Source organism: Microcaecilia unicolor, chromosome 3 (genome assembly GCF_901765095.1).
Source record: "Microcaecilia unicolor chromosome 3, aMicUni1.1, whole genome shotgun sequence".
NCBI lineage: Eukaryota > Metazoa > Chordata > Amphibia > Gymnophiona > Siphonopidae > Microcaecilia > Microcaecilia unicolor.
Window position 1 is genome coordinate 180,432,874 of NC_044033.1, and position 24,299 is coordinate 180,457,172.

Below are 24,299 nucleotides of genomic sequence, written 5' to 3' on the forward strand. Positions count from 1 at the left end.
AAGCTCGTGACTTACAGGTGGCGGCAGACAGATGGAGCAAAGAGAGATGGGAAAGCCAATATCTACACAGTTGCTATTGACCGCCCTTAAAAGTGGCCCACAGTTGGTCCACAGTGCAGAACTCCAAGAATGTCATTTTCGGTCGGTGCATAGGGCTTACGTTTCCCAGAGACAGGCTGTTCACATGGGGGTCACTGAATCACATTGTTGTCTTAAATGTACAAGTGGTGAGGCTACACTTTTTCATGGATTATGGCAATATGGATGTATCTCTAGATATTGGGCGGTGATTTCCAGGTTCCTACAAGAGGTACTGGGCAGAAAATTTAGGCTAACGTTTGAAAGAGCAGTATTTAGTGCACCTAGACTGTGGAGCATGGGCACACGAGGGGAGAAGCTATTTTTAGGGAAGGCGTGCATTGTGGGGAAGAAATGCATATTTCAATATTGGTTGCAGGATCACCCTCCCTCCTTCTGGCATTGGAGGAATAAACTACATGAACTAATGACCTGGGAAGCCAGAGGTGCGGGCCTGACACCGGGAAGGCAACGGAGGTTCTTAGAGGTGTGGGGGGCGTATTTAAATATCATATCGCCACGAGCACGTAGTCAAATTTTGAACAAACTCCCCTGGCAAAAGTAGTTTAGAATACAGGATACTTTGAGCTTGCATTGAGGGAAGTTAGGAGATGGGGGGAGGGGAGGGTAGATGGGGACATAGAGAGGGTGGGGGGAGGGGTGGGATTGTTGGGGGAGGGGATAAAAGGTTAAAATGATGACGAGTAGTAGTGCATGACTTCCCAGAGAATATATTATCACACTCGAATTTATATATTTTCAGGCCATGGAAATGTTCTTTGTTGAATCATAAAACTGGGCAAAATAGGAGATACCATAACCCTGTGAAATAGGGTACTGCTGATGCCCAGAGGTAGTGAATTGTCAGCAGGTTCCTTTGAGTAGGTGTCACGGAGCAAAGGGTAAAGGGGAGGGGGCAAAAAGGATTAAAAAAGGATTGATGAGGAATAGAACTTATTGTTTATACTCAGATGTTTATGTTGTGTTTACAATTTACTGTAAAATGAGTTTATGGGATGTTGTCATGTTGTGGAATCATCAATAAAAATGTTGAAACATAATCTGTTGGGGGGGGGGGGGGTCGTTATTTATTTAGTTGGATTTATTAACCGCCTTTAAGAAGAGTACTTTTGTAGCAAGGCAGTATACAGTAGATACAATTTAACATAAAACTTACAATTCTGTTTTCAGCATAACAATGGTAAAATGACAAAATATAAGCATAAATATAGTTGACGAGGTAAACTGAAACCTAGTAATAGGACTAACATGACACAATATCAGAAACATATACATTTAACTAGAGGCAGTGGCGTAGCTAGGGGGGGCACAGGGGGAGCAGTCGCTCCCTCAAACAGGTTTTTAGAAAAAAATGGTGCCCCCCCCCATCCGCGTGGTCAAGCCAAAAAAAAATTTTGAATGGCAAGTCACAAATAAATAAACAAATCATTCATCTAACTGTGGAGAATAGATGAATCTGATCAATTCAATAGATGTCTAAAGGCTTGCTGGGACAAATAGATCTTCAAGTACTTGTGAGCACAGCTGCAGCATCCTAGCCTCTTGATGCTAGCCTCTTGTTCTTGTGCTGCGAAGATGATAACCTCCCATCAGGCCCAATGATGCTTTCCCTGGGGGGTCTGAAGCACAGCACTAGTGGATTTGATCCCACCAGAATTGGTTGATACTACTGCAGCTGTCACCTCCAGCTCTTGCTGAAACTGTCAGAAGCTATGATTCTGGAAGATAGATGGGTGGGCAGGAGACATTAGTAGCAGCTGCCACTACTGCTACCACACTGCACCATTAATCAATTCCCCAAATCTGCCCCCCTTGCCCTTCTGTGCTTCTGTCAGCACCTAGAGATGTTGAGCAAACCAACAGGAGTAGGGGCTGACCATAGACAAAACCAACTCGGGAGATGATGCTTGAAAAAACTATTAGTTGTTTGCAACAAGGGACCCCTTGTTGCAAACAATAAAGAGTTTTTCCAAGCATCATCTCTATGGTCAGCCCCTACTCCTGTTGGTTTGCTCGATTCAACTTGTTTTTAGGCTGCTTGTATCCCCTCCCAAATGAGCATAAACAAGCCATTCTCAACTGGGAGGAGTAAAAAAAACCAAAACTGCAAGATAATGAGAAAGGCAATTCATTTTTATTATTTACCAAGAGCAATTTACAATTACAAATGCTAGTTTCTCATGGGGAATGCAGGGGACCCAAACAAGTGGTCTACCTCCGCCTCTCCCCAACGTAATGCTCTGATACAGCTGTTTATATACCTTTTGTGTTAAGCAAGGCTTTAGCACTTACAGTGGTGGAAATAAGTATTTGATCCCTTGCTGATTTTGTAAGTTTGCCCACTGACAAAGACATGAGCAGCCCATAATTGAAGGGTAGGTTATTGGTAACAGTGAGAGATAGCACATCACAAATTAAATCCGGAAAATCACATTGTGGAAAGTATATGAATTTATTTGCATTCTGCAGAGGGAAATAAGTATTTGATCCCCCACCAACCAGTAAGAGATCTGGCCCCTACAGACCAGGTAGATGCTCCAAATCAACTCGTTACCTGCATGACAGACAGCTGTCGGCAATGGTCACCTGTATGAAAGACACCTGTCCACAGACTCAGTGAATCAGTCAGACTCTAACCTCTACAAAATGGCCAAGAGCAAGGAGCTGTCTAAGGATGTCAGGGACAAGATCATACACCTGCACAAGGCTGGAATGGGCTACAAAACCATCAGTAAGACGCTGGGCGAGAAGGAGACAACTGTTGGTGCCATAGTAAGAAAATGGAAGAAGTACAAAATGACTGTCAATCGACAAAGATCTGGGGCTCCACGCAAAATCTCACCTCGTGGGGTATCCTTGATCATGAGGAAGGTTAGAAATCAGCCTACAACTACAAGGGGGGAACTTGTCAATGATCTCAAGGCAGCTGGGACCACTGTCACCACGAAAACCATTGGTAACACATTACGACATAACGGATTGCAATCCTGCAGTGCCCGCAAGGTCCCCCTGCTCCGGAAGGCACATGTGACGGCCCGTCTGAAGTTTGCCAGTGAACACCTGGATGATGCCGAGAGTGATTGGGAGAAGGTGCTGTGGTCAGATGAGACAAAAATTGAGCTCTTTGGCATGAACTCAACTCGCCGTGTTTGGAGGAAGAGAAATGCTGCCTATGACCCAAAGAACACCGTCCCCACTGTCAAGCATGGAGGTGGAAATGTTATGTTTTGGGGGTGTTTCTCTGCTAAGGGCACAGGACTACTTCACCGCATCAATGGGAGAATGGATGGGGCCATGTACCGTACAATTCTGAGTGACAACCTCCTTCCCTCCGCCAGGGCCTTAAAAATGGGTCGTGGCTGGGTCTTCCAGCACGACAATGACCCAAAACATACAGCCAAGGCAACAAAGGAGTGGCTCAGGAAGAAGCACATTAGGGTCATGGAGTGGCCTAGCCAGTCACCAGACCTTAATCCCATTGAAAACTTATGGAGGGAGCTGAAGCTGCGAGTTGCCAAGCGACAGCCCAGAACTCTTAATGATTTAGAGATGATCTGCAAAGAGGAGTGGACCAAAATTCCTCCTGACATGTGTGCAAACCTCATCATCAACTACAGAAGACGTCTGACCGCTGTGCTTGCCAACAAGGGTTTTGCCACCAAGTATTAGGTCTTGTTTGCCAGAGGGATTAAATACTTATTTCCCTCTGCAGAATGCAAATAAATTCATATACTTTCCACAATGTGATTTTCCGGATTTAATTTGTGATGTGCTATCTCTCACTGTTACCAATAACCTACCCTTCAATTATGGGCTGCTCATGTCTTTGTCAGTGGGCAAACTTACAAAATCAGCAAGGGATCAAATACTTATTTCCACCACTGTATCTTCCTGAGAAATCATTCTGTTCTTACCATCTATCCCACGTCACTAAATCTCACATTCTTCTGTTCATCCATAATTGCACCTTTCCCAGGCCCTTTTGCACATAGGAATGTCTTATCATAAGTTCCTGGGCCTCAAGATTTATGGCCTTTGCCCCTTTTGACTCCGCTCTAGGGTGGACAACTAAGTTTATAGTGTTTACTTAGGTGCTAGCAGACCATGAGCTCTGATTCAGTAAAGAGATCAACTAAAAACACAGGCCTGTCAGCCTAGATGCTCTGTTGAGCCTTAGCTTTTATAGGTCTTAATCATGGTTCATATTTCATAACTAGCACTATAGAAATGATAAGTAGTAGTAATAGTAGTACCCATAATATACAGACTGTTGCAGAGGCTTCCCCTGTTCCTGAGCACCTAGAGATGTGGCAGTTATGGAGTCAAAGTGCTGCTTGCTCACTCCATGTCAGTTGCCACCAGCATCAACAAGGATGACAAGCTCTCTCCAGGTGGGTTGGGGGGCTGCTCTTGGTTGTGTCTGTCTCTGTGAAAATGCCACCTCCTAAAAAAGCTGCCCCCTTTATTCCTTCTCCCCCTTTGATTTGACCCTGTTTAAAGTATCTGGCAATGCAGCTTTAAATGTAGCAAGCCCAAAATAAGTACAGTTCATCCCCAATCTTTGTTTCTATTCTGTATGAGTGGTAATGGATCACCAGTTTCTTATCAAGGGGCCTTCGCCTGGGTCAAAAGGCGTTAGTAAATCCCAATAAATAAATGAGATATTCCTTGTGGAGTAGAGGAGTGGCCTAGTGGTTAGTGCAGCGGGCTTTGATCCTGGGGAACTGGGTTCAATTCCCACTGCAGCTCCTTGTGACTCTGGGTAAGTCACTTAACCCTCCATTGCCCCGGGAGGGAGCCGCGGGGTTGTGGAACTCTCACAACAGTGGGTGTATGGAACTCGGTCAGCACAGGATGAGAGGGGGGTCCTGAGACGACAGAGGGGGGCCCTGAGATGGAGAGGGGGGTCCTGAGACGACAGAGGGGGGAGGGGGAGGAGGAGGGGGGGCGGGTCCTGGAACTCCAAGGGGAGGGGTGTCTGGAACTCAGAGGGAGGGAGGCAGGTAGGGGACTTGGAACTCGGAGGACGGAGGGAGGTTGGGAGGGGGCCCTGGAACCTTGCTAGAGCCCTTTTCCTTTCTGTTTTACTAGTCAGCTATAAAACCACCACCTGTGCAGAAGCTCTACTGGAAGACTGCTAATAGGTTTCAGGTTTGTGCAAACATCCTGTCTCATTGCCTGCCAGTTCCTTACAGGACATTCTCATCTAGCTGGGAATGGAGTTTTATAATCTTCATTTTAACATGACTGGCCCTTGTGAAGTAGCATCTTATAGCTTTCTCAAGTTGCCAGCATAGCTTTATTACCTCCTAAGGGATGTGGCCTGTTGGATTATGTTCAAGAATTAAAGGAAGGAAAGGCCTGCTTTAATAACTTATTCTTATTCAAGAATGATAAGAATAACTTTGTAAGTGTAAGTGCTTTGAAAATGAGCCCCACCATAACATAGTAAATGGTGACAGATAAAGACCTGCACATGGTCTATCCAGTATGCCCAACAAGGCTTGCTATTATGGCTGCAGCACAGTCAACATTCATTATTGATACATGATTAAACATGATTAAACCAATAAACCAACAATCCAATCATATTGTTAACTAATGTTTTGCTTGTTAATTTCATCCTTAAGATGTCTTCCCCTCCCTCACTGAGATACACAGCATGGATATGATAGACATTTAAATACCTCTGTGGCATTAATGTACAAGAGGTGAGCCTCTTTCAAATGAAGGAAAACTCAGGAATGAGGAGGCATAGGATAAAGTTCAGAGGTTGTAGGCTCAGGAATAACCTAAGGAAGTACTTTTTCAAGAAAAGGGTGGTGGATGAGTGGAATGGCCTCCCGGTGGAAGTCAAGGACTCTGTCTGAATTTAAGAACGCATGGGGCAGGCACATGGGATCTCTTAGGGAGAGGAGGAGATAAGTGGATGGGCCATTTGGCTCTTATCTGCCGTCATGTTTCTATGTGTTCTGTCTGTGCCATTTTCAGGACACAGACCACAGACGTCTGCCCAGCATGGCCTTTACTTCCCATTTGCTGGAGTTGCCATCAAAGCCCATAGCAGCTTGAAGATTTTTATGAAAAAGGAAATCTTGTTTTTATTGATTTATGGGAGATATTAGACCAGACATGCTACTGACAACTAACATGCAATTATGTGGTCTCTGTCAGTCAAATAGAATCCCAACTTGTTTTAAAGATTAGCACTTCAGCAAGATGGACTTGTCCATAGGTGTCCCATATAAGAGGCTTAGCCTCCCCAGTCCTACCATGACCTTCCCCTACCTCCTCCCTGTCAGTACTTGCTCGCTTGCCATGCCAGGTCACTGCCTCCTCAAATTCGGGGCAGGAAAAAGAAAATTTGTAATCTTCCTCTCCCTGCTGCCCACCCGCTTACTTCTTTGCTTACCCTGCCTGCCTGACTCGCTTACCTCTCTGACTCAGTGAACTTAAATAAAGAGAAACCACCTGTGTGTGGGGCTATAGAGCTGTGTGCACCACAGCTGCCTATGTCAGTCCTCCCCAAACAGGATGTTACATCATAGGGGACAGGACCAGGAGAGCTGACAGCAGCGTTCACAGTTCTAGAATTTCGCATGCGGTCTCTATTTTCAGTCACCAAGCCATGGAGGGAGGCATCAAATCAAACAAGTGGGTAAGCAAAGGAGTGAGCAGGTGGACTGCAGGGTGGGGAAGCTCATAGGTGGAGGTGCCCGTGAAAGAGTGAGTGTCCGGGTGGTGAGGAGGAAAAAGAGAGAGATGGTGTGATGGTGGAGGTGGGGAACATAGTAAAGAAAGAGGCAGGATGATGGAATGGGGGAGAGACATAGGAATGAAGAGAGAGAGCATGCAGTGTTGGATGGTGACTGGTGAGGGAGGAGAGACAGAGGGATGATGCTGGATGATGGAGGGAAGAGATAGAGAAGGGGAGACATGGGGCAATGTTGAATGAGGGTAATGATGGAATGGGAGAAGGAAGACAATTGTGGGGGGGGGGGGGGGGGGCCAAGACAGACAGTGGGGCAATGTTGGATTGGGGCAGAGTGAGATAGAGAGAAGAGATGATGCATGGCAGGTGGAGAAGGACAGAAGATTCTTTAATGCAAGGGGTGGGAGGGAGAGAAAGAGGAGATACTGGTAAGTGGTTTTATAAGTCAAAATAAAAATAAATATTTTGTTTCATGCAGATCCCTTTTGTTTATATATAACTAAATGGGCTATAAGCCCCTAATACAGTCCATTGGTTTTCTTATATTTTGTTCTTGTGATGACTTATACTGTGCCAAAACTGAAAACTCATATCTCTATCTGGTCATTAATAAAAGGAGCTCATTGTGAAAACTATCCACCCTAAAAGGTTGTTTTGTGTCTGCACATGAGGAATTCTGATATTATGATCCCTTGTTTCATATTGTTGATGGTCTGTGTTTTCCGTATGGGTGATATATTGTATATTAGGGTCTGCAGAGGGTAATATTTACAGTGCTGCAGTGGTGTTCCTAGGGGGGCTGACACCCGGGGCGGATCGCCAATGCGCCCCGCCCCCTGGGTGCAGCGCCCCCCCAGAACAGCGCGACGCCCCCCCCGGCGAAAGAACCCCCCCCGGGTGCATACCACTGGGGGGGGGGGGGTGCCACGTGCCTGCCGGCTCTTCGTTTTCATGCTCCCTCTGCCCCGGAACAGGAAGTAACCTGTTCCGGGGCAAAGGGAGCATGAAAACGAAGAGCCGACAGGCACGTGGCACCCCCCCAGCGGCGTGCACCCGGGGCGGACCGCCCCCACCACCCCCCCTTGGTACGCCACTGCAATGCTGCGTTTTCATGCACAATGTTGTTGCTCTTTGAGTCTTCAGAGTTAGTGCTGTTATGGTTCAGTAAGGTTCTGAATGTGTTTTTGCACAAGTTTATGCATAGTGTTTTGCAGTTGAGATATTGTGTGTTGGCCTTACTGAGGTGACATCAACACTTTAATTTAATTTTAGTTTGTCATAACATCAGACATGGTTTTAGAATATTTGAGGATCTGATGTTGAATTGTTCCATAGATGTGTATGTAGTTTAGTGTTGGTAAGTACTTGAAATAATTGAGTTTAAAATGTCATTTATGATGTATAAATCCAATTTTACATGCACATAGAAGCATTACTTGTCAATAACCAGTAGCCCTTCCTTGGGACTAGGTCTCTTCTCCACCTTGACAAATGTATACACCGAGTACACTGCAAGAAACCTTCTGCTCAATGTGCAGTGGTGGTTAAGAAAGCAAATAGAATGTTAGGAATTATTAGAACAGGAATGGAAAACAAAAATGAGAATGTTATAATACCTTTCTATCACTTCATGATGCAACCGCACCTCAAATACTGTATGCAAGTCTGGTCACCGAATCTTTAAAAAGATATAGCGGAATTAGAAAAGGTACAGAGGAGGGTGACGAAAATGATATAAGAGATAGGGCAAATTCCCTATGAGGAAAGGCTAAAGAGGCTAGGGCTCTTCAGCTTGGAGAAGAGATGGCTGAGGGTCTATAAAATACTGAGTGGAGTTGAATGGGTAAACGTAAATTGCTTGTTTACTCTTTCCACAAATACATGGACTAGGGGGCACACAATGAAGCTACCAAGTAGTAAATTTAAAACAAATCAGAGAATATATTTCTCTACTCATTGTGTAATTAAACTCTGGAATCGTTGTCAGAGAATGTGGTAAAAGCAGTTAGTTTAGCAGGGTTTAAAAAAGGTTTGTATAATTTCCTAAAAAAAAAGTCCATAAGGTGAACTTGGGAAAATCCACTGCTTAGTTCTAGGATATAACAAAATATTTAAACACACATGAATACAAGTGTATTGCTTCTTCAGCTTATTGAGAGTGGAGTAGTCTCATATATAACACACGATAAAGATTATTTGATTTTTCACCCAATGACTGGGTGTAGTTCTAGGATAAGCAGCATAAAATCTGTTTTATTCTTTGTGGGATCTTGCCACTTGTGACTGGGATTGGCAACTGTAGGAAACAGGATACTGGGCTTGATGGACCTTTTGGTCTGTCCCACTATGGAATTACTTATGTTCTCATGTTGTTATGCTTTGCGGATAGAATATGTCTTCATGTTTGTTTCAAGGGGAAGTAGTACAGGACCTTTCTTGCTTACCTCTGCTAATCAACACTAAACCAAAGTATCCTTTCTGTTTTGCTTGGACACTCTGCATACTAGAAGAGATGAATGTTTTCACTACTTAGAAAAAAACAATCCATTTTAGTTGCTCAAAACTGTCATCATTACTACTAAGTACCACCACTGATGCAAAGATTGGTACCCACAGTTGATTCAAACGTCTATGCATTTCTGCTTTCTCCCTTGTAAAAATTACATCACATTTGTCTCCAGCCCCCACCTCTGGATCAATACAAGCTAGTCATTTTCAAAAGGTTGCCCTGGATAGATGTGCTATTCAAAGTAAGCGTGTAAATACTGGGCTACAGCCCCTTTTCTCCTCCAAACCTTCATTTCAAGATGTTTCAATTCTTAGAAGCCATGAAAGAGAAAAGTATGGGACAGTAAACAAAAGAGGTCCTTGTAGGACAGGCAGTCCAGCTCCCTGAGAGGGATTAAGAAAAGGCCAGTGCATTTCACAAAGCTGTAGTCATCTGCTTTCTCCAAATTTCCCTCTTAAGAATTTAAGCATGTTAGTATCTATCACAGACATCCCTCTCCTTCCCATTCTTTAATGTACAACAATAGTTACAGTATATATATCTATATCTATATATACATGATTTGCATAGATATACATACAGCATACACATAAAATTAGTTGGGTTGACCATTGGTTTTGGTTATAACAATGGAATGCTGGGTGCTGGAGGTGGAGAACTCTCTATCCTTCTTGTCCCTCTGATCTTTTGGGATGTACTTGACCACAGCTGCCATGAATTTGCCCCTGAAGTTCTTGCTCAGAAAGTTATAGAGGATGGGATTGGCTACACAGTGCAATAGAGAAAAACAATCTATGATGTCATAGAAGAAGTAGACGATATGCACAACGGGGCAGTTGAGGAAAATGTGGGTGCCATGGAGTGTGAGCAGAGTCAACATCAAGTGGAAGGGGAGCCAGCTGATGAAGAATACAAGGATATAGGCATAGATCAGACGGCACTGCTTTCTGTTCTCAGGCTTGTTGGAAGAGCTGATGAAGCGGGCCGTTAGTATGTTGAAAATGGCAATAATGGGGAATGGGATCAGGAATCCTACAATGGTGACTAGTAGGCTTGTTGCAAGGGTCCATTCATCATATGACTCAAATGGAGCCAGGAAGACACAGATAGGCTCATTGGACAATATGAGCTTCATGTGAACTATCTCCGGCAAGGGTAGCACAGCAGCTAGAAACCAGATGCAGGCACATAAACCTTTGCGAATTCTCTGCTGGTTCTGGTGCCAGAAGTGGGAGGAAGAGACGATGGAGAAGTACCTGTCCACACTGAGCGCAGTCAGAAAGAAGATGCTGCTGTACATATTGGCAAAATAGAAGTAATGGGTGAAGTGACAGAAGAAGCTGCCCCAAAGCCAGGTGTAGTCTAGCATGACCTCCAGCATCCAGAAGGGCAGAGAGAGCACCACTCCAAAGTCTGCGATGGCCATACACAGAATGTAGATATTGATGGAACTTTTGCTTTTCCAGGACTGCCAGTTGACCCAGATCACTAGGAGGTTTTCCACCAGTCCCGCCACAAAGATGATGAGATAGAGGATGAATAGCATCACCCTCTTTACGTTCTCATTGAGATCCACATCGCACATCAGGTAACTGTGGTTAAACAAGTCCAAGAGTTCAGTCAGGTTATGTACATCGCCGTAGTCGATGGAGTAGTTGGAATTGTCTAGGGCCTCAGAGGTCACTTCAGACATGGTGATCAGATACCTACAACAAGAAAAGCATAGAAATATACAAGCTTGATTTATCACAGTAACACAGTAAATGATGGCAGGTAAAGACCTGCACAGTCCATCCAGTCTGCCCAACAAGGTGGTCAGAGCTGCGTCCACCACTTCTTCTGGGCCAAGACAGAGTCTCAATACTTAAGCAAATCTTCTTTAATGTAATAACTTGAACAAGGAGAAAATAACTTACAGTTTGTCGCTTGAAAAGTATGTAGCCTCTGCTACTACAGTCCACTCTCAACCAGTGTACCCCAGACTCAAGTACTGGGAGAGTGATTTCAGCACACGCTGAGAGATAATGCTGTACAATAGAAGTGGTGAAAAGACTTGATGGAATTACAGTGATTTTTAGAGGTATGCACTGCTTGCTAAGTTAGAGGGCTGCTTCTACCATGTTCTAAGGGGGGGGGGGGGGGGGGGAGCAAAAAGAAGGTGAGGCTACAAGCTCAGTATGCTAGAAGGCAAGCAACCAATAGGAAGCCACCCATAAACCACAGGGACCAGAACATGTGAGCTGAAGGAGCCCATCAGAGAGAACTACGAAATTATACAGATCTGTAGTCCAAGGACACAATTTCATCTCTTTAAGGTACAAGCACTGAATACTCTATACAAACAACATACAACCTGCCTCCATGAATATGGGGGCCGAACACCCGTCTTTTACCATTTGTGGGACACAGACAATAGAAGTCTGTCCGGCATTGGCCTCAGTTCCCCTAATGCTGGAGTTGCCAAATCTTCTTTCAGTCTTTTGCCATTGCAGGACATAGACCATAGAAGTCTGTCCAGCATCGGCCTCAGTTCCCACTATTCTTGCCCAACATAACGCCTCACACCCATGTTGTGCTTCCATCCCCTTTCTATTTAGGCATCTCCTATGTCTAATTCCACACATTTTTGAATTCACTCACTAGGGATTTGGGTAAGGCTGGGAATAAGGTTGGGGATGGGATGGACATTGTTACCAGGGAATCAGATGCTGAGCCTGTGGGGGGGGGGGGGGGGGGGGGCTCTGAGGCTGTGTCTTGGGGAAAGGGTCATAGGAGTGCTGGATGGGTACTACCGGTGGGACCAGAGCTGAGAGAGAGAGAAGGAAAGATTGAACTAAGTGCTGAGTCTGCACGCTTTCCACCGCTGCTGCCGCCATAACCCAGACGAGGTAAGATGACTTTTAAAATTTGGAGGGAGGGGGCCTGGAACTCGAAGGGAGGAAGGAAGGGAGGGAGGGAGGGAGGGAGGAGGGGGGCCTTGGAACTCAGGAGGGAGGGAGGGAGGAGGGGGGCCTTGGAACTCAGAGGGACCCTGGAACTCAGAGGGAGGGGGACCCTGGAACTCGGAGGGAGGAGGGGCCTGGAACTCAGAGGGAGGGGGGAATGCACCACCAGTAAAAAAAAAAAAAAAAAATTTCAGCACCCCCAATCATTTTGAAAAGTTGGCTCCTATGGATCCTACGGATCTAGAAGTGCTATGAGTGGTGGGATGTAAGAGCCAAGAGATTGGCTTAATCTCTGGATGTTGACAGTAGCTCCTTGTGAAGGACCTAGTTTAGGGCCAGTCTGCAGCTGTCTCCACACCTCGTTTTTCATTCATTTTCATTGCGATACACAGTACATGTGACCCCTGAAGCAAAGGCAGCTTTCCGCCGAAACACAGTCCCGTGTCAGGACCGTTGTATGTGAGATGCTTTACCAATAAAGATTTTACATCCATTCACTGGCTGCTGGAGCTTTGCTTGGTCCACCCTTATTACTTTGTTTTTGTTAAAATTACTCCCCACAAGACTGGTTGTTTCTTCTTGATTTTGGAAAACAATTTTTGGCACGTGCAATAAGGTTTAATTTCAGAAAGCATGTAAACATGTTTACTCAGTGGTATTATTAGCCTTTTCTTTTTACTTAACAGTATTAATGATCGTTTCCGGACAGCTTTCCAGATAATGCTTAAGGTGGCTCGCAACATTTTATTTTTAGAATTCAGGCACAATAGGCCCCTTTCAGAAAGAATTTAGGTGTTGATATTCATAGGAATTTAAATGGCCAGAAATAACTCGTGGCCATTTAAATTGTTTGTCCATTGCTAACCGGGTATATTCGATGGCATGGACAGTGGCCACTGAAAATGCCCAGTTAGCACCTAAGCTGAAACCAGCTATTTTGTGGGCATTCCACAGTCCTATATTTAAGTGGTTCATCTTAGCCACTTAAGGTAGCTGAATATCACAGCTAGGCCTTATCCAGCCATGTAAGCCTAAATACTTAATGTCATTGCCAAGACATGGCCAGCATTGAATATCCAGGAATAAAGCTGGCGGTGGTCAGCAAAATGCTGACCGCTGCTGGCTGAACACCTGGCCCTTAATATCTAAGTGGATTCCAGAGGCAAAAGATATAGTCCTACTTGCAAAAGATGAAGTAGGATTTAAATCAGGCTTGTCCAAGTTCAGTCCTTGAGGGCTACAAAGCAAAGAAGCCAGGTTTTCAGGATATCCCTAATGGATATACACGAGAAAGATTGACATGCCCACTTCATCCATTGTATGCAGATCTATCTCATGCATATTCATTACTACCAAATCAAGGGTTACACACTCCTTCCCTTATGCTAAACAACCAAATATATATGACTATCTTAAGATTTTACTATCGTTTTCACATAACAATTATACATACACTCAATATATCACATCATATTTATTCCTGCTTAAAAAATACAAACAGATCAACCATACACAAAACTCTGTCCCACCATTTATAACTAAAACGTGACCTGGATATGAAACAAAGTCACTGATGTCCCATTATATCAGTCCATTTGTTGGCTGTGGATTCTTAATCATTTGAAGCTCTCCAGACAATGCAGTATTTCATTAGCCATTGTTCATATAGAAATAGATAACCCAGGAGAATGTCCAATTGTAGATGTATTATAATATATTCCACACTTTTCCAAAATATAAATGGATCCCAGTCACTATCCAATTGTAGGTGTCTGTAGTGTATTCCACACTTTTTCAAAACAAATTAATGGATCCCAACACAGGCTGTGTTTCAATTGTTAGCTTCTTCAGGAGATCCAGCCATACTCAAGCATTGAGCACACCATCGGGAATCTCAACCGACCATGACTACGTCATTACATTCAAGCTTGTAATGACGTAGTCATGGTCGGTTGAGATTCCCGATGGTGTGCTCAATGCTTGAGTATGGCTGGATCTCCTGAAGAAGCTAACGATTGAAACACGGCCTGTGTTGGGATCCATTAATTTGTTTTGAAAAAGTGTGGAATACACTACAGACACCTACAATTGGATAGTGACTGGGATCCATTTATATTTTGGAAAAGTGTGGAATATATTATAATACATCTACAATTGGACGTTCTCCTGGGTTATCTATTTCTATATGAACAATGGCTAATGAAATACTGCATTGTCTGGAGAGCTTCAAATGATTAAGAATCCACAGCCAACAAATGGACTGATATAATGGGACATCAGTGACTTTGTTTCATATCCAGGTCACGTTTTAGTTATAAATGGTGGGACAGAGTTTTGTGTATGGTTGATCTGTTTGTATTTTTTAAGCAGGAATAAATATGATGTGATATATTGAGTGTATGTATAATTGTTATGTGAAAACGATAGTAAAATCTTAAGATAGTCATATATATTTGGTTGATGGATATTCATTACGGATATCCTGAAAGCTGGCTTGGTGCGCCCCAAGGAAGCACTGCTCTAATTTACAGCTTGAAGCTTTAACACATTGAGCTGTTCCTTCACGACCATCTATAAAGGCCAGGGAAGGATTAACTCTTTAGTTGGATCTAGGCAAACAAGTGTAATATAAATACATTTTAAAAACTTCCATAAATGGGATCCCACATGATTCTAACTGCACAAGAAACCCCATGGAGGAGGAAACAGCAGGTGAGGAGCATTGTTAAACGGTACCTGCTGTACGCCGTCATGGGTGATTCTCTTCATAAAGGCGGTTAATAAATCCCAACAAATAAAACAACAAATACAATTGTTAACTCACTCCAGGACAGTCCACAGGTGTGTAGAAAGAAGAGATGGACTTCTGCAGGCAGTGGTGTTTCTGATATCCACACTTCCTTCTGCTAGAAACTGATGTACCAGGGTAAATATCTGCCTTGAAGGCCTCTGAATTGCATATTTTTGAGAAGGTCTTTCCTATACATTTGGGCCCTAGGTATATGCCTAGTTTGCCTGTGCTTTAATCCTGCCCTGATAAAGGCAATTCTACGAGGACATCCACATCTTCTAAGAACATAAGAGTAGCCATACTGGGTCAGACCAATAGTTCTTCTAGCCCACTATCCTGTTTTCCATACATTGGCCAAGCCAGGTCACAAGTACCTGGCAGAAACCCAAATCGTGGCAACACTCCATACTACAAATCCCAGGGCAAGCAGTTGCTTCCCCCCAGTCTGTCTCAATAGCAGACTATGGACTTTTCCTCCAGGAATTTGTCTAAACCTATCAGCCACTTGAGCATGTAAGCCTAAACTCAGATTCAAGGCCGGGGTTAGGGGATGGCAAACAGGGCAATTGCTCTGGGCCCTCATACCACAGAGGGTCCCCAAACCAAGCTATAAAGGAGGCATAGGCTGAAGGCCAGCTTTTGGGCCCCTGAATGTTTAACACCAGCCCTACTCAGACCACTTATCTTTGCAGGTGATATACAAATTATTTATCCCATAACTTCTATGGGTGACAGTAAATTTGAATTTATGAGTTTCTGTTTTCAGAGAATTTCAAGTTGGATGTATAGATGTCTTTTTAAATTATAGGAAAGAGTCTAGTTTATGTACAGCTAATCCAGTATTAGAAAATAAAACTATTTTTCTCCATTTCTCAATTTGTAGTTTGGGAGCTCGGTTGGATTCCTTCTTAAAGGGTGACTGATTAACATCTGATCACTTCTGTGTATATTTAGCTATGTCTTGTACATCAAATGTGTTCATATTTTACGCTGGTTGATATGCAAAAAATGTTTAGATTACTGTATCTCTCTATACATGGGCATTACAAAGAACTCACTGCTTAGACTACAGTTATTTCAAAAATGCTGCTGCAAAAATAATTCTTTTTATAAATCTAAATTTGTTAGAGTAGCACCACTGCTAAAATCGTTGCACTGGCTCCCTATAGCTGCATGTGTTGAATTTAAATTACTATGCCTGATTTTCAAAATGCATTACAGCAATATTCTTTTGTTCATGTCTGCATTAATAACGCTAACGATTGGACGGTGTTCTGATTGTTTGATTCGTATGAATACGTTTCAGTTACCTACAGTCTCATCTCTGAGGCTTCAATCTTCTCGGAAGAAATCATTTAGCTCTGTTATTCCTGGCTTATGAAACTCTCTCTATCACTGGAAATTAGACTGGAGCAAAATTACTTAAGGTTCCGTAAAGCAATTGAAAACCTGGCTTTTCTCCACAAATATTTGAATTAGATTCTTTAGATAAGGTCAGTTTCAGTCAAAGACAATTTCTTTGTCACAGTTTTGTTAAGACAGGAAATGATCTGGTGGTAAATTTGTTACCGTGAACTGTTCTGAGCTAGTAGTTTATTTATTTTATTTATTTGTTGCATTTGTATCCCACATTTTCCCACCAATTTGCAGGCTCAATGTGGCTTACATTATGCCGTAATGGCGATCGCCATTTCCGGATAAGGAATTACAAGTGGTGTTGCATTAGGTGTATAAACGGTACATTAAATTATAAAGTGGTGTTGCATTAAAGTACCTGAATTACAGAGTGAATTTTAAAATTAATTAGATAATCAACTATATAATGGTCATATTCGATACAAGAAATAACGTGGTAGTGCATAATACATTATTTTCATTAGTAGCAGCGAAGGTTATCAGTCTAGTATAAAGAGTTGAAATGTTATGTAAGGATTCTCTTATGTTATGTAAGTGTACAGAATGCTCCCGCTGGCAGTGTCATGGGTAAGTGACATGCATAAGTGGCAGCAAACAAGTAAGTGATGTGCTGTAAAAGGGCGTTTCTAAGCGGCATGAGACCTAATTCAATAAATGGTGCCCAAAATGTTAGGCGCTGGAATGATCTGCGCTAAATTAGTATCCTGCGAAGGGTGCCCTGTGTTTAGTGCCGTTTGCAGAATACCAGCTTAGGGCCTCTTTTACCAAGCTGCGGCAAAAGGGGGCCTGCGCTGGCATCGGCACATATTTTTGACGCAGCTGGTAAAAGGTAGGGTCTTTCTTTTGTTCAAGAAATGGCTGTGTGGCAAGTGAAACGCTTGCTGTGCGGCCATTTTGGGGGCGGTAAGGGCTCCAGCGCTAACCAGACAGCATGCGGCACTGCCCGATTACCACTGGGTACACACCAGTGCTACAGAAAAAAATATATATATTTGTAGCACCGGATATGACAGTGAGCTGGGGGTGGGAAGTGCCGCTGGGCTGCTGCAGTAGCCCGGTGGCACTTCCTTTTTAGTGAGCGGTAAGCCCGTGTTGGGCTTACTGCCACTTTGTAAAAGGAGTCCTTAGTCCGCATTTCGTGCCTAACTTTGGGCGTGAGCACTTATGCCTGCCAAAGACTGGTATAAATGTTCGTGCCCAACTAATGGGGGTTAAGCAGGGAAATGCAGGCATTCTTTTTTTTTTTTTTTTAATTCAGTTTTTAAATATTACAATCCAAAAAAAAAAGGATAAGCAAATGGAATTACAAAAATAAATAAATAAACAATACATCTAATCTGTGGTGTACCGAGGGCGGGGCGGTGGGGGCGGTACGCCCCGGGTGCACGCTGCTGGAGGGGTGCAGAGAGCAGCCACGCGCCTGTGGGCTCCACTGGTTCCCTGCTCCCACTGCCCCGGAATAGGTTACTTCCTGTTCCAGGGCAGAGGGAGCAGGGAGCCAGCAGAGCTGACAGCCGCACGGCTGCTCCCAACAGCTAAGAATGCACCCGGGTGTGTGTGTGTGTGTGTGTTTTGATGTGCCGGGGGGAGTGCGCAGCGGCGATCCGGCCCGAGTGGCAGCCGACCTAGGATCATCACTGCATCTAATCAATCAGTTATTCTATAACATTGCGCCTAAATCTGGGAATACCCCTGACCTGCTTATGCCCCTTCTGTGGTTGGAGTTGTGTTCTCTGAAATTTGTTATAACATAGGGCAGATCTGCACGTAATTCCTAATTACTGCCAATTAAGTGCTTATTAATGCTAACAATTGATTGCCAATGCTTAATTGACTCATTACTTTGCAGACGGATTTGTGATTCATGCCCAAAACTGCACGCCCGATTTCGGATGACCTATACAGAATCTGAGGGACAGTGTGTAAATGCAGGGGGGGGGGGGTGTTCACACATGACAGAGCATGGGAGAGAAATGGGTGTGGCTGCCACTTATACACACACTCTGCAGAATACTTAAGTATACGTGCCATTACTGCATTCAGGGGGGCCCACTGTTACGTCAGGTGGTGTGACTGCGGGCCTGTAAATGTGATTCGCGGATACTGGGTTATGCGAGTATTCTATAATGGAATCTGGGTGGCCGGGCATCGATATAGAGAAGGTTCTCACTGAGTGGCATCATGGGCTCACTTATAAAACTGCCTCACAGTTTAGAAAAAAAAATCTTTAATATAGCTCAGCGGTTTTACATGTGTTTTTTTTTAATACAGCTGCTTCAGTGTAAAAAGACATGCGCCTTAAAATAACATACAGTAGGGGTTGTATGCTACAGGGGAAGTTCTATAACAGGGTGCATTCATTTAACACCCCAATACTGCATGGGGAGCACCCTCTCTATAGCAGCATCTGGATGCCATGATCCCCTTAAAGAATACCAGCATAAACTCTAATGGCAAACCTAAATTTAGCTCTATGGCTAGTGGAAACGGCCACGCCTAAGAGCGCCACGCAATGCATGTAGCATATAATATTGTATCACTCTTGTACCAGAGGCCTAGTCAGACCTCGATGGGAGCAGGGAGGGTGCCACAGCCCAAAGTGTGTGGGCACATTTTGGCCCACCTGCTCGCCACCACTGCCACCTCCGCTGCATGATGGTACCTTGGCTGGTGGGGGGGGGGGGGGGTCTGAAGTATTTGTCCCGCACTGATCTCGCATTGCCCGCCCTGCTCTGTTCTAGTCGCACCGAGCACACTGATTTTAATGAAATTGCACACGTGTCGCGCATGCTCAGTTTCACTAAAACGAGCATGCACGGTATGACTGAGAAGAGCAGGGTAGGCAATACGGCAAGAGCAGTGTGGGACAAATGCTTCAGCTGACGGGGGTTGGGGACCCCCGCCAGCCAAACCAAGGGGCAGAGCCAATTTGGGGGGCCCAGGCCCCCATGGCCTCCTGTAGCTACCCCACTGGATGCTATAAATGGCCCCGATCCAAATGTGTGGGCTGAAAAGCCAATTAGAGCTAATAATCGGTTGCTAATTGGCACCAATTTGAATTTGTGTACATATCTTGCGCCCACATCTCATAGCGTGCAACCCAAAAGGGGGCATGACCATTGGAGGCGCATGGGCGGGTCAGGAGTGTTCCTAAAATTTGTGTGCAGTGTTATAGATTACCGGGGATGCGCGTCCAAATTGGGGACTGGAAATTATACCTGGTTTCAGCAGGCGCAAGTCCTGGCACCCAAATTTGGCTGCTGCTATTCTATCATTTATTTATTTATTTGTTGCATTTGTATCCCACATTTTACCACCTATTTGCAGGCTCAATGTGGCTAACATAGTACCGAAAAAGGCATTCGCCAATTCCAGTACAAACAGTTTCACAGTGATGTTATGGTAGAATAAGGTTTGTGTGGAACAACATATTAGGGAATCGTATAGAGGAAGAGTTATGTTATATCCATTACGTTCTTTGGTTTCGTAGTGTTGCAGGGTTCTGGTATTTAAGTAGGGTCGGTAGGGTATGCCTTTTGAACAGGTAAGGTTTTAGTGATTTCCGGAAGTTTAGGTGGTTATACGTTGCTCATCTTTGAGTTCCCATTACAGAATAACATCGGGTGCTGATTTTGAGCACCGTTTATTGAATCTAGCTCCGTAGCACTTAAACACTACCTTGAATAACCTGGGGTCGATATTTAGCCAGTGGCAATCAGCAGGTTGCTGTCCGCCACCAGTGCTAAACCCAGAAATTCAATGCTGGGACATGTCCGGTACCGGCATTGAATTTCTGGGTCTGCAGAGCCAGCTAACACACAGCCGGTTAAGTGTGATATTCAGCATTTAACTGGCTATGGCTTACCAGATAAAGCTAAGACTGACTGCTATGGGTTCCTATTTATGCAGTTAACCTGGTCAGTTAACTTCTGAACATCGGCACTTAACCGGCCAACCCCACTCCCAGAACACACCCACAAAATAGCTGGTTTTGAGCTTGGACCTAACCGGTTATTTTCAGCGGTGCTAACCAGTGAAATGCTGCTGAAAATGAGCATTTAGTCCCGAACAGGTGATTTCACCAGCCAGGAGCCTTTTCTGGCCGGCTAAATTGCATTGAAAAATCAACCCTCATGTTGTGCATTACCACAGCCTAGTTATAGAAGTGCTTTTCATGTTAGTTCACCTCTCTGATCCCAGGCCATCTTGCATACAAGTCTTAACACACAGATACCTTTGTGAAGGTTTCTGGAGGAAAAGTCCATAAAAGATTTTAGCCAGGTAGATTTGGGAGAGCCATCCCTTATCCCTGAAAATGAGCTATGAGAAACAGATCTACTTTTTGGGATCTGCTGAGTACCTGCGACTTGAACTAGCTACTGTTGGAGACATAAAGCTGGGCTCGACGGTCTTTGGACTGGCTCAACGTGACTTTTCTATGCTCCTATGTAACATACCATTTGCTCTTATAGAAGGCAGTCTGATTGTCATTTGCTTTTACTCTGTATTGGATGAAGTAGTATTTAAAGTTTTATCACAATACACAATACAAACTGTGCTGGGTGGTAAGGGAAAGGATGAAAGGAGAGAGCAAGGGCAGCAGCAAATTTGGATCTGGTCTCTGCAGCTAGTTATTAGCAGCAGGATTCTTTAAAAAGTGCAAGAATAAGAGTAGGGAAAAGGAAAAATGCAGAGCAGAGCTCACCTGATGGAAGACTGGGGTAACCAGAAGTATATCTTCCGAGCAGAATCCTTTCCAGCGTCAGGCTGCAAGGATCAGTGAATGCAGGGAATGAGCACAGAGCCAGCTCCCTAGCTGTTTTTTTTTTTTTTAAAAATCCTTGTTGTCGCATCTCCTCCTGTGCAGGAAATGACCATCTATGCAGGACATCCTGACAACCCCAAGTGCAGGGCCAGGGGCTTTCCTTTCATGGAATGAACCCCCAGCCCTGCCCTCACAGTCTCTGGCTGGGCGCTGGGAACAGGCAGAACTCCCACGTTGGGCAGCTGCAGCAGGTATGATCCAAGTCTGCCAAGGAGAATTACTGCTGCTGAAGGACAGCCAGAACCCTGGCTCAGAGCACCAGGAGAAGACAGCTGAACCTTTCCAGTACAGTTGTGTCCACAAGGGGAATTGTTCTTTCTAATGTTGCATTGAATGCAGTGGATCTTCTATGATGTACACCCACTTTTTTAAAGGCTTATGCTAGACCATTATATTATAGTATTTTGAAGTTGAGCAGTTTCCTTCTGCTCCTTTGGGCTTCCAGGTCAGCCTGGAGCAAGGCTGGGATCTGGTACCACCATAAGCCTTCATTCACAAATATCCAGAAATATATTTTTCCCTAAAGTATATCCCCCCTTCCAACTTACTTTAGTCCAGTCATTCCAGCAACAGTCCTTGACCAAAGATGGCTTCTAGAAGAACCCTGCAATCACAGGCTCTAAATCTGGCCACTAGGTGTTGCTGTAGTGCAATGACTGGGACTCACTGCCCCCACTGCACCCGCAATTCTCTATATGGGTGATTCTATACCAGTGTGACTATATTACGGTGCCTAAGAGGGAGCAATTTGCTAAAAGTCACCCAAATTTGGGTGCTAAAATGTAAGACACTGAGCATGAATTCTATAACAGCACCTGGGCACCCAGATTCCTTTATAGAATAGAGCAGGGAAGTAGCCAGACTTCGGCGGGAGGGGGGTCCAGAGACCAGGTAAGGGGGCACATTTTAGCCCCCCCCAGCGCCGCTGATCCCCCCAGCACCGCCACCAACTTTGCCCCCCCCCCCCGCTGGCGACCCTCTCGACCCCCCCTCCCGCCACCAACCCTCCCCCACCACCACCGTCGTTGTCTACCTTTGCTGGCGAGGGACCCCAATCTCCGCCAGCCGAGGTCCTCTTGCTTCCCGCGCAAGGCTTCGTTCTGTTTCTGACGACGTCAGAAACAGAACGAAGCCTTGCGCGGGAAGCAAGAGGACTTCAGCTGGCGGGGGTTGGGGTCCCCCGCCAGCAAAGGTAGCCCACGGTGATGGCGGGGGAGGGTTGGCGGCGGGAGGGGGGTCGAGAGGGTTGGCGGCAGGGGGTCCAGGACCAAATCTACAGGGGCCCAGGCCCCCGTGGCCCCACATAGCTACGCCCCTGGAATAGAGTGTATGTCAGCATTTGTACAGCAACATTTAGGCAGTAAGGGGCCCTTTTACTAAATGGTTGGCGTACTGCAACAGGCTTGCCGCGTTCCAATCCAGAACTACCAACGGGCTACCGCATGAGACCGACAGTAGTCCCACCCCCAATGCGCACCATTTCCGGCACTATAAAAATAGTTTCTATTTTTGTAGCGCCAGTGCTTACCTGGCGGTAATCGGGCAGCGCCGTGCACTGTCCGGTTACCTCTTGGGTTAGCGCGGGAGCCCTTACTGCCACCTCAATGGATGGCGATAAGTGCTGTTCCCCCGAAATGGCCACATGGCAAGTAGTTCACTCACTGCACGGCTGTTTCTTTTCCTGAAAAAAAAGGACAGCCTTTTACCCGCCGCAGTAAAAGGAGGCCTCAGCACACGTCAAAAACACGCGCTGGTGCTAGCGCACGCCCCCTTTTACTGCAAGTTAGTAAAACACACCGTGGAAAAGGCAGGCGTAAATGTTAGCAAGAAATGTTGCACTTTAACATTAACAGAAGTTATGCACCTAAATGTGGGACCCACCCATACTCTGCCATGTGTGCATCCCCCTTGCACTTCCACAGTATCCCCCGGAAAAAGACTTCAGCTGGTGGGGGTTGGGGACCCCCGCCAGCAAAGATACCTGGTGGCAGCTGGTCATTGGCGGGGGGGGGGGTCAAATTGGCGGGGGGATCGGCGGCGGGCTAAACTGTGCCCCCCCTCGGGCTCTGGACCCCCCTCCCGCCGAGGTCTGGCTACACCCCTGTTTAGCACTAGGTCAGCGGCAGTGTAGAAGGTTTTCTGAAGAAGATTTCTTGTCAATTTTCCACACTGAACTGCGAGTTTTGTCTTCTTTTGCAAACGGAATTCTGTGCTGCAAGTTTAAGTGCTGATAGTGAGAAACAACACGTGCACGAGTCCAAGAAAAAGTGAAAACACTCATCAGGTGCCTGTTTTTCTGTACTTAAATATGAGCCTTTCAAAAATTTAGTGCAAACACATTTTTGAAAAGCTCATGTTTAAAAGCGCAGGAGAATGGCGCCAATGTGTTTTTGCACTTCCGGGTTTGTCTGGGCATGCACACAAAAGCCACACTCACTACAAAACCTTTTTGCGCATGTGCCATTACGATTTGTTTGTCAGCGCAAATTAAGCATGTATTCATTTGTATATGATTTCTTCTGAGCGTTGCTTTGTTATATTTCCGCATTCCTTTTGCATTGTGGGCTTTAGTATTATGTGCTTTTGGGCATCAGGCCCCTTGGTTATTTGCTAGATAGGGGGAGGTGCAGATAAAGATCAGCAGACCTAAAAGTAATATAAGGTGATATCTTTCTATTAGACTAAATAAATTTGTTGATTTGCTCTTGGTAGCTAGCATTTGCCACATCAGCTCAGCTGAGTGGCATCTTAGATTGAGAAAGGTATTGTTGAAATTAAAAGGTGCTTTTTGCCTATTGTTATCTTTGCTGCTCAGCAAGGGACTTTTCATCAGCTGTGGTGCTGAAAGAGTAATAGTTCTGTTGGAAACTGGAATAGCCATGGGAGGGGTGCAATAACTGGAATTTAGGTAAACAAACTTAAACTAAAGGGATTTCTGTCAACATAAGGGACTTCCCAGGGGTCACAGTCATCAAAGCATCCAGGCAGGCTGATCTGATAGA

The 24,299-nt window shown here is 44.9% G+C and overlaps 1 protein-coding gene across 1 annotated transcript; it reads right to left on the reverse strand.

Moving 5' to 3' along the window:
• Nucleotides 1–9,814: 9,814 nt before the first annotated feature.
• On the reverse strand, nt 9,815–21,292 carry GPR182 (G protein-coupled receptor 182). The gene is made up of 2 exons (XM_030196663.1): nt 21,178–21,292; nt 9,815–11,026 (listed from the first exon to the last, which is right to left on the reverse strand). The coding sequence occupies exon 2, from the start codon at nt 11,011–11,013 to the stop codon at nt 9,916–9,918; it is 1,098 nt and encodes a 365-aa protein (XP_030052523.1). The 5' UTR covers nt 11,014–11,026; nt 21,178–21,292; the 3' UTR covers nt 9,815–9,915.
• Nucleotides 21,293–24,299: the final 3,007 nt, after the last annotated feature.

Excerpts from the sequence above, each read along its gene's own strand:
- GPR182 (XM_030196663.1), bottom strand. The coding sequence starts at position 11,013 with ATGTCTGAAGTGACCTCTGAGGCCCTAGACAATTCCAACTACTCCATC.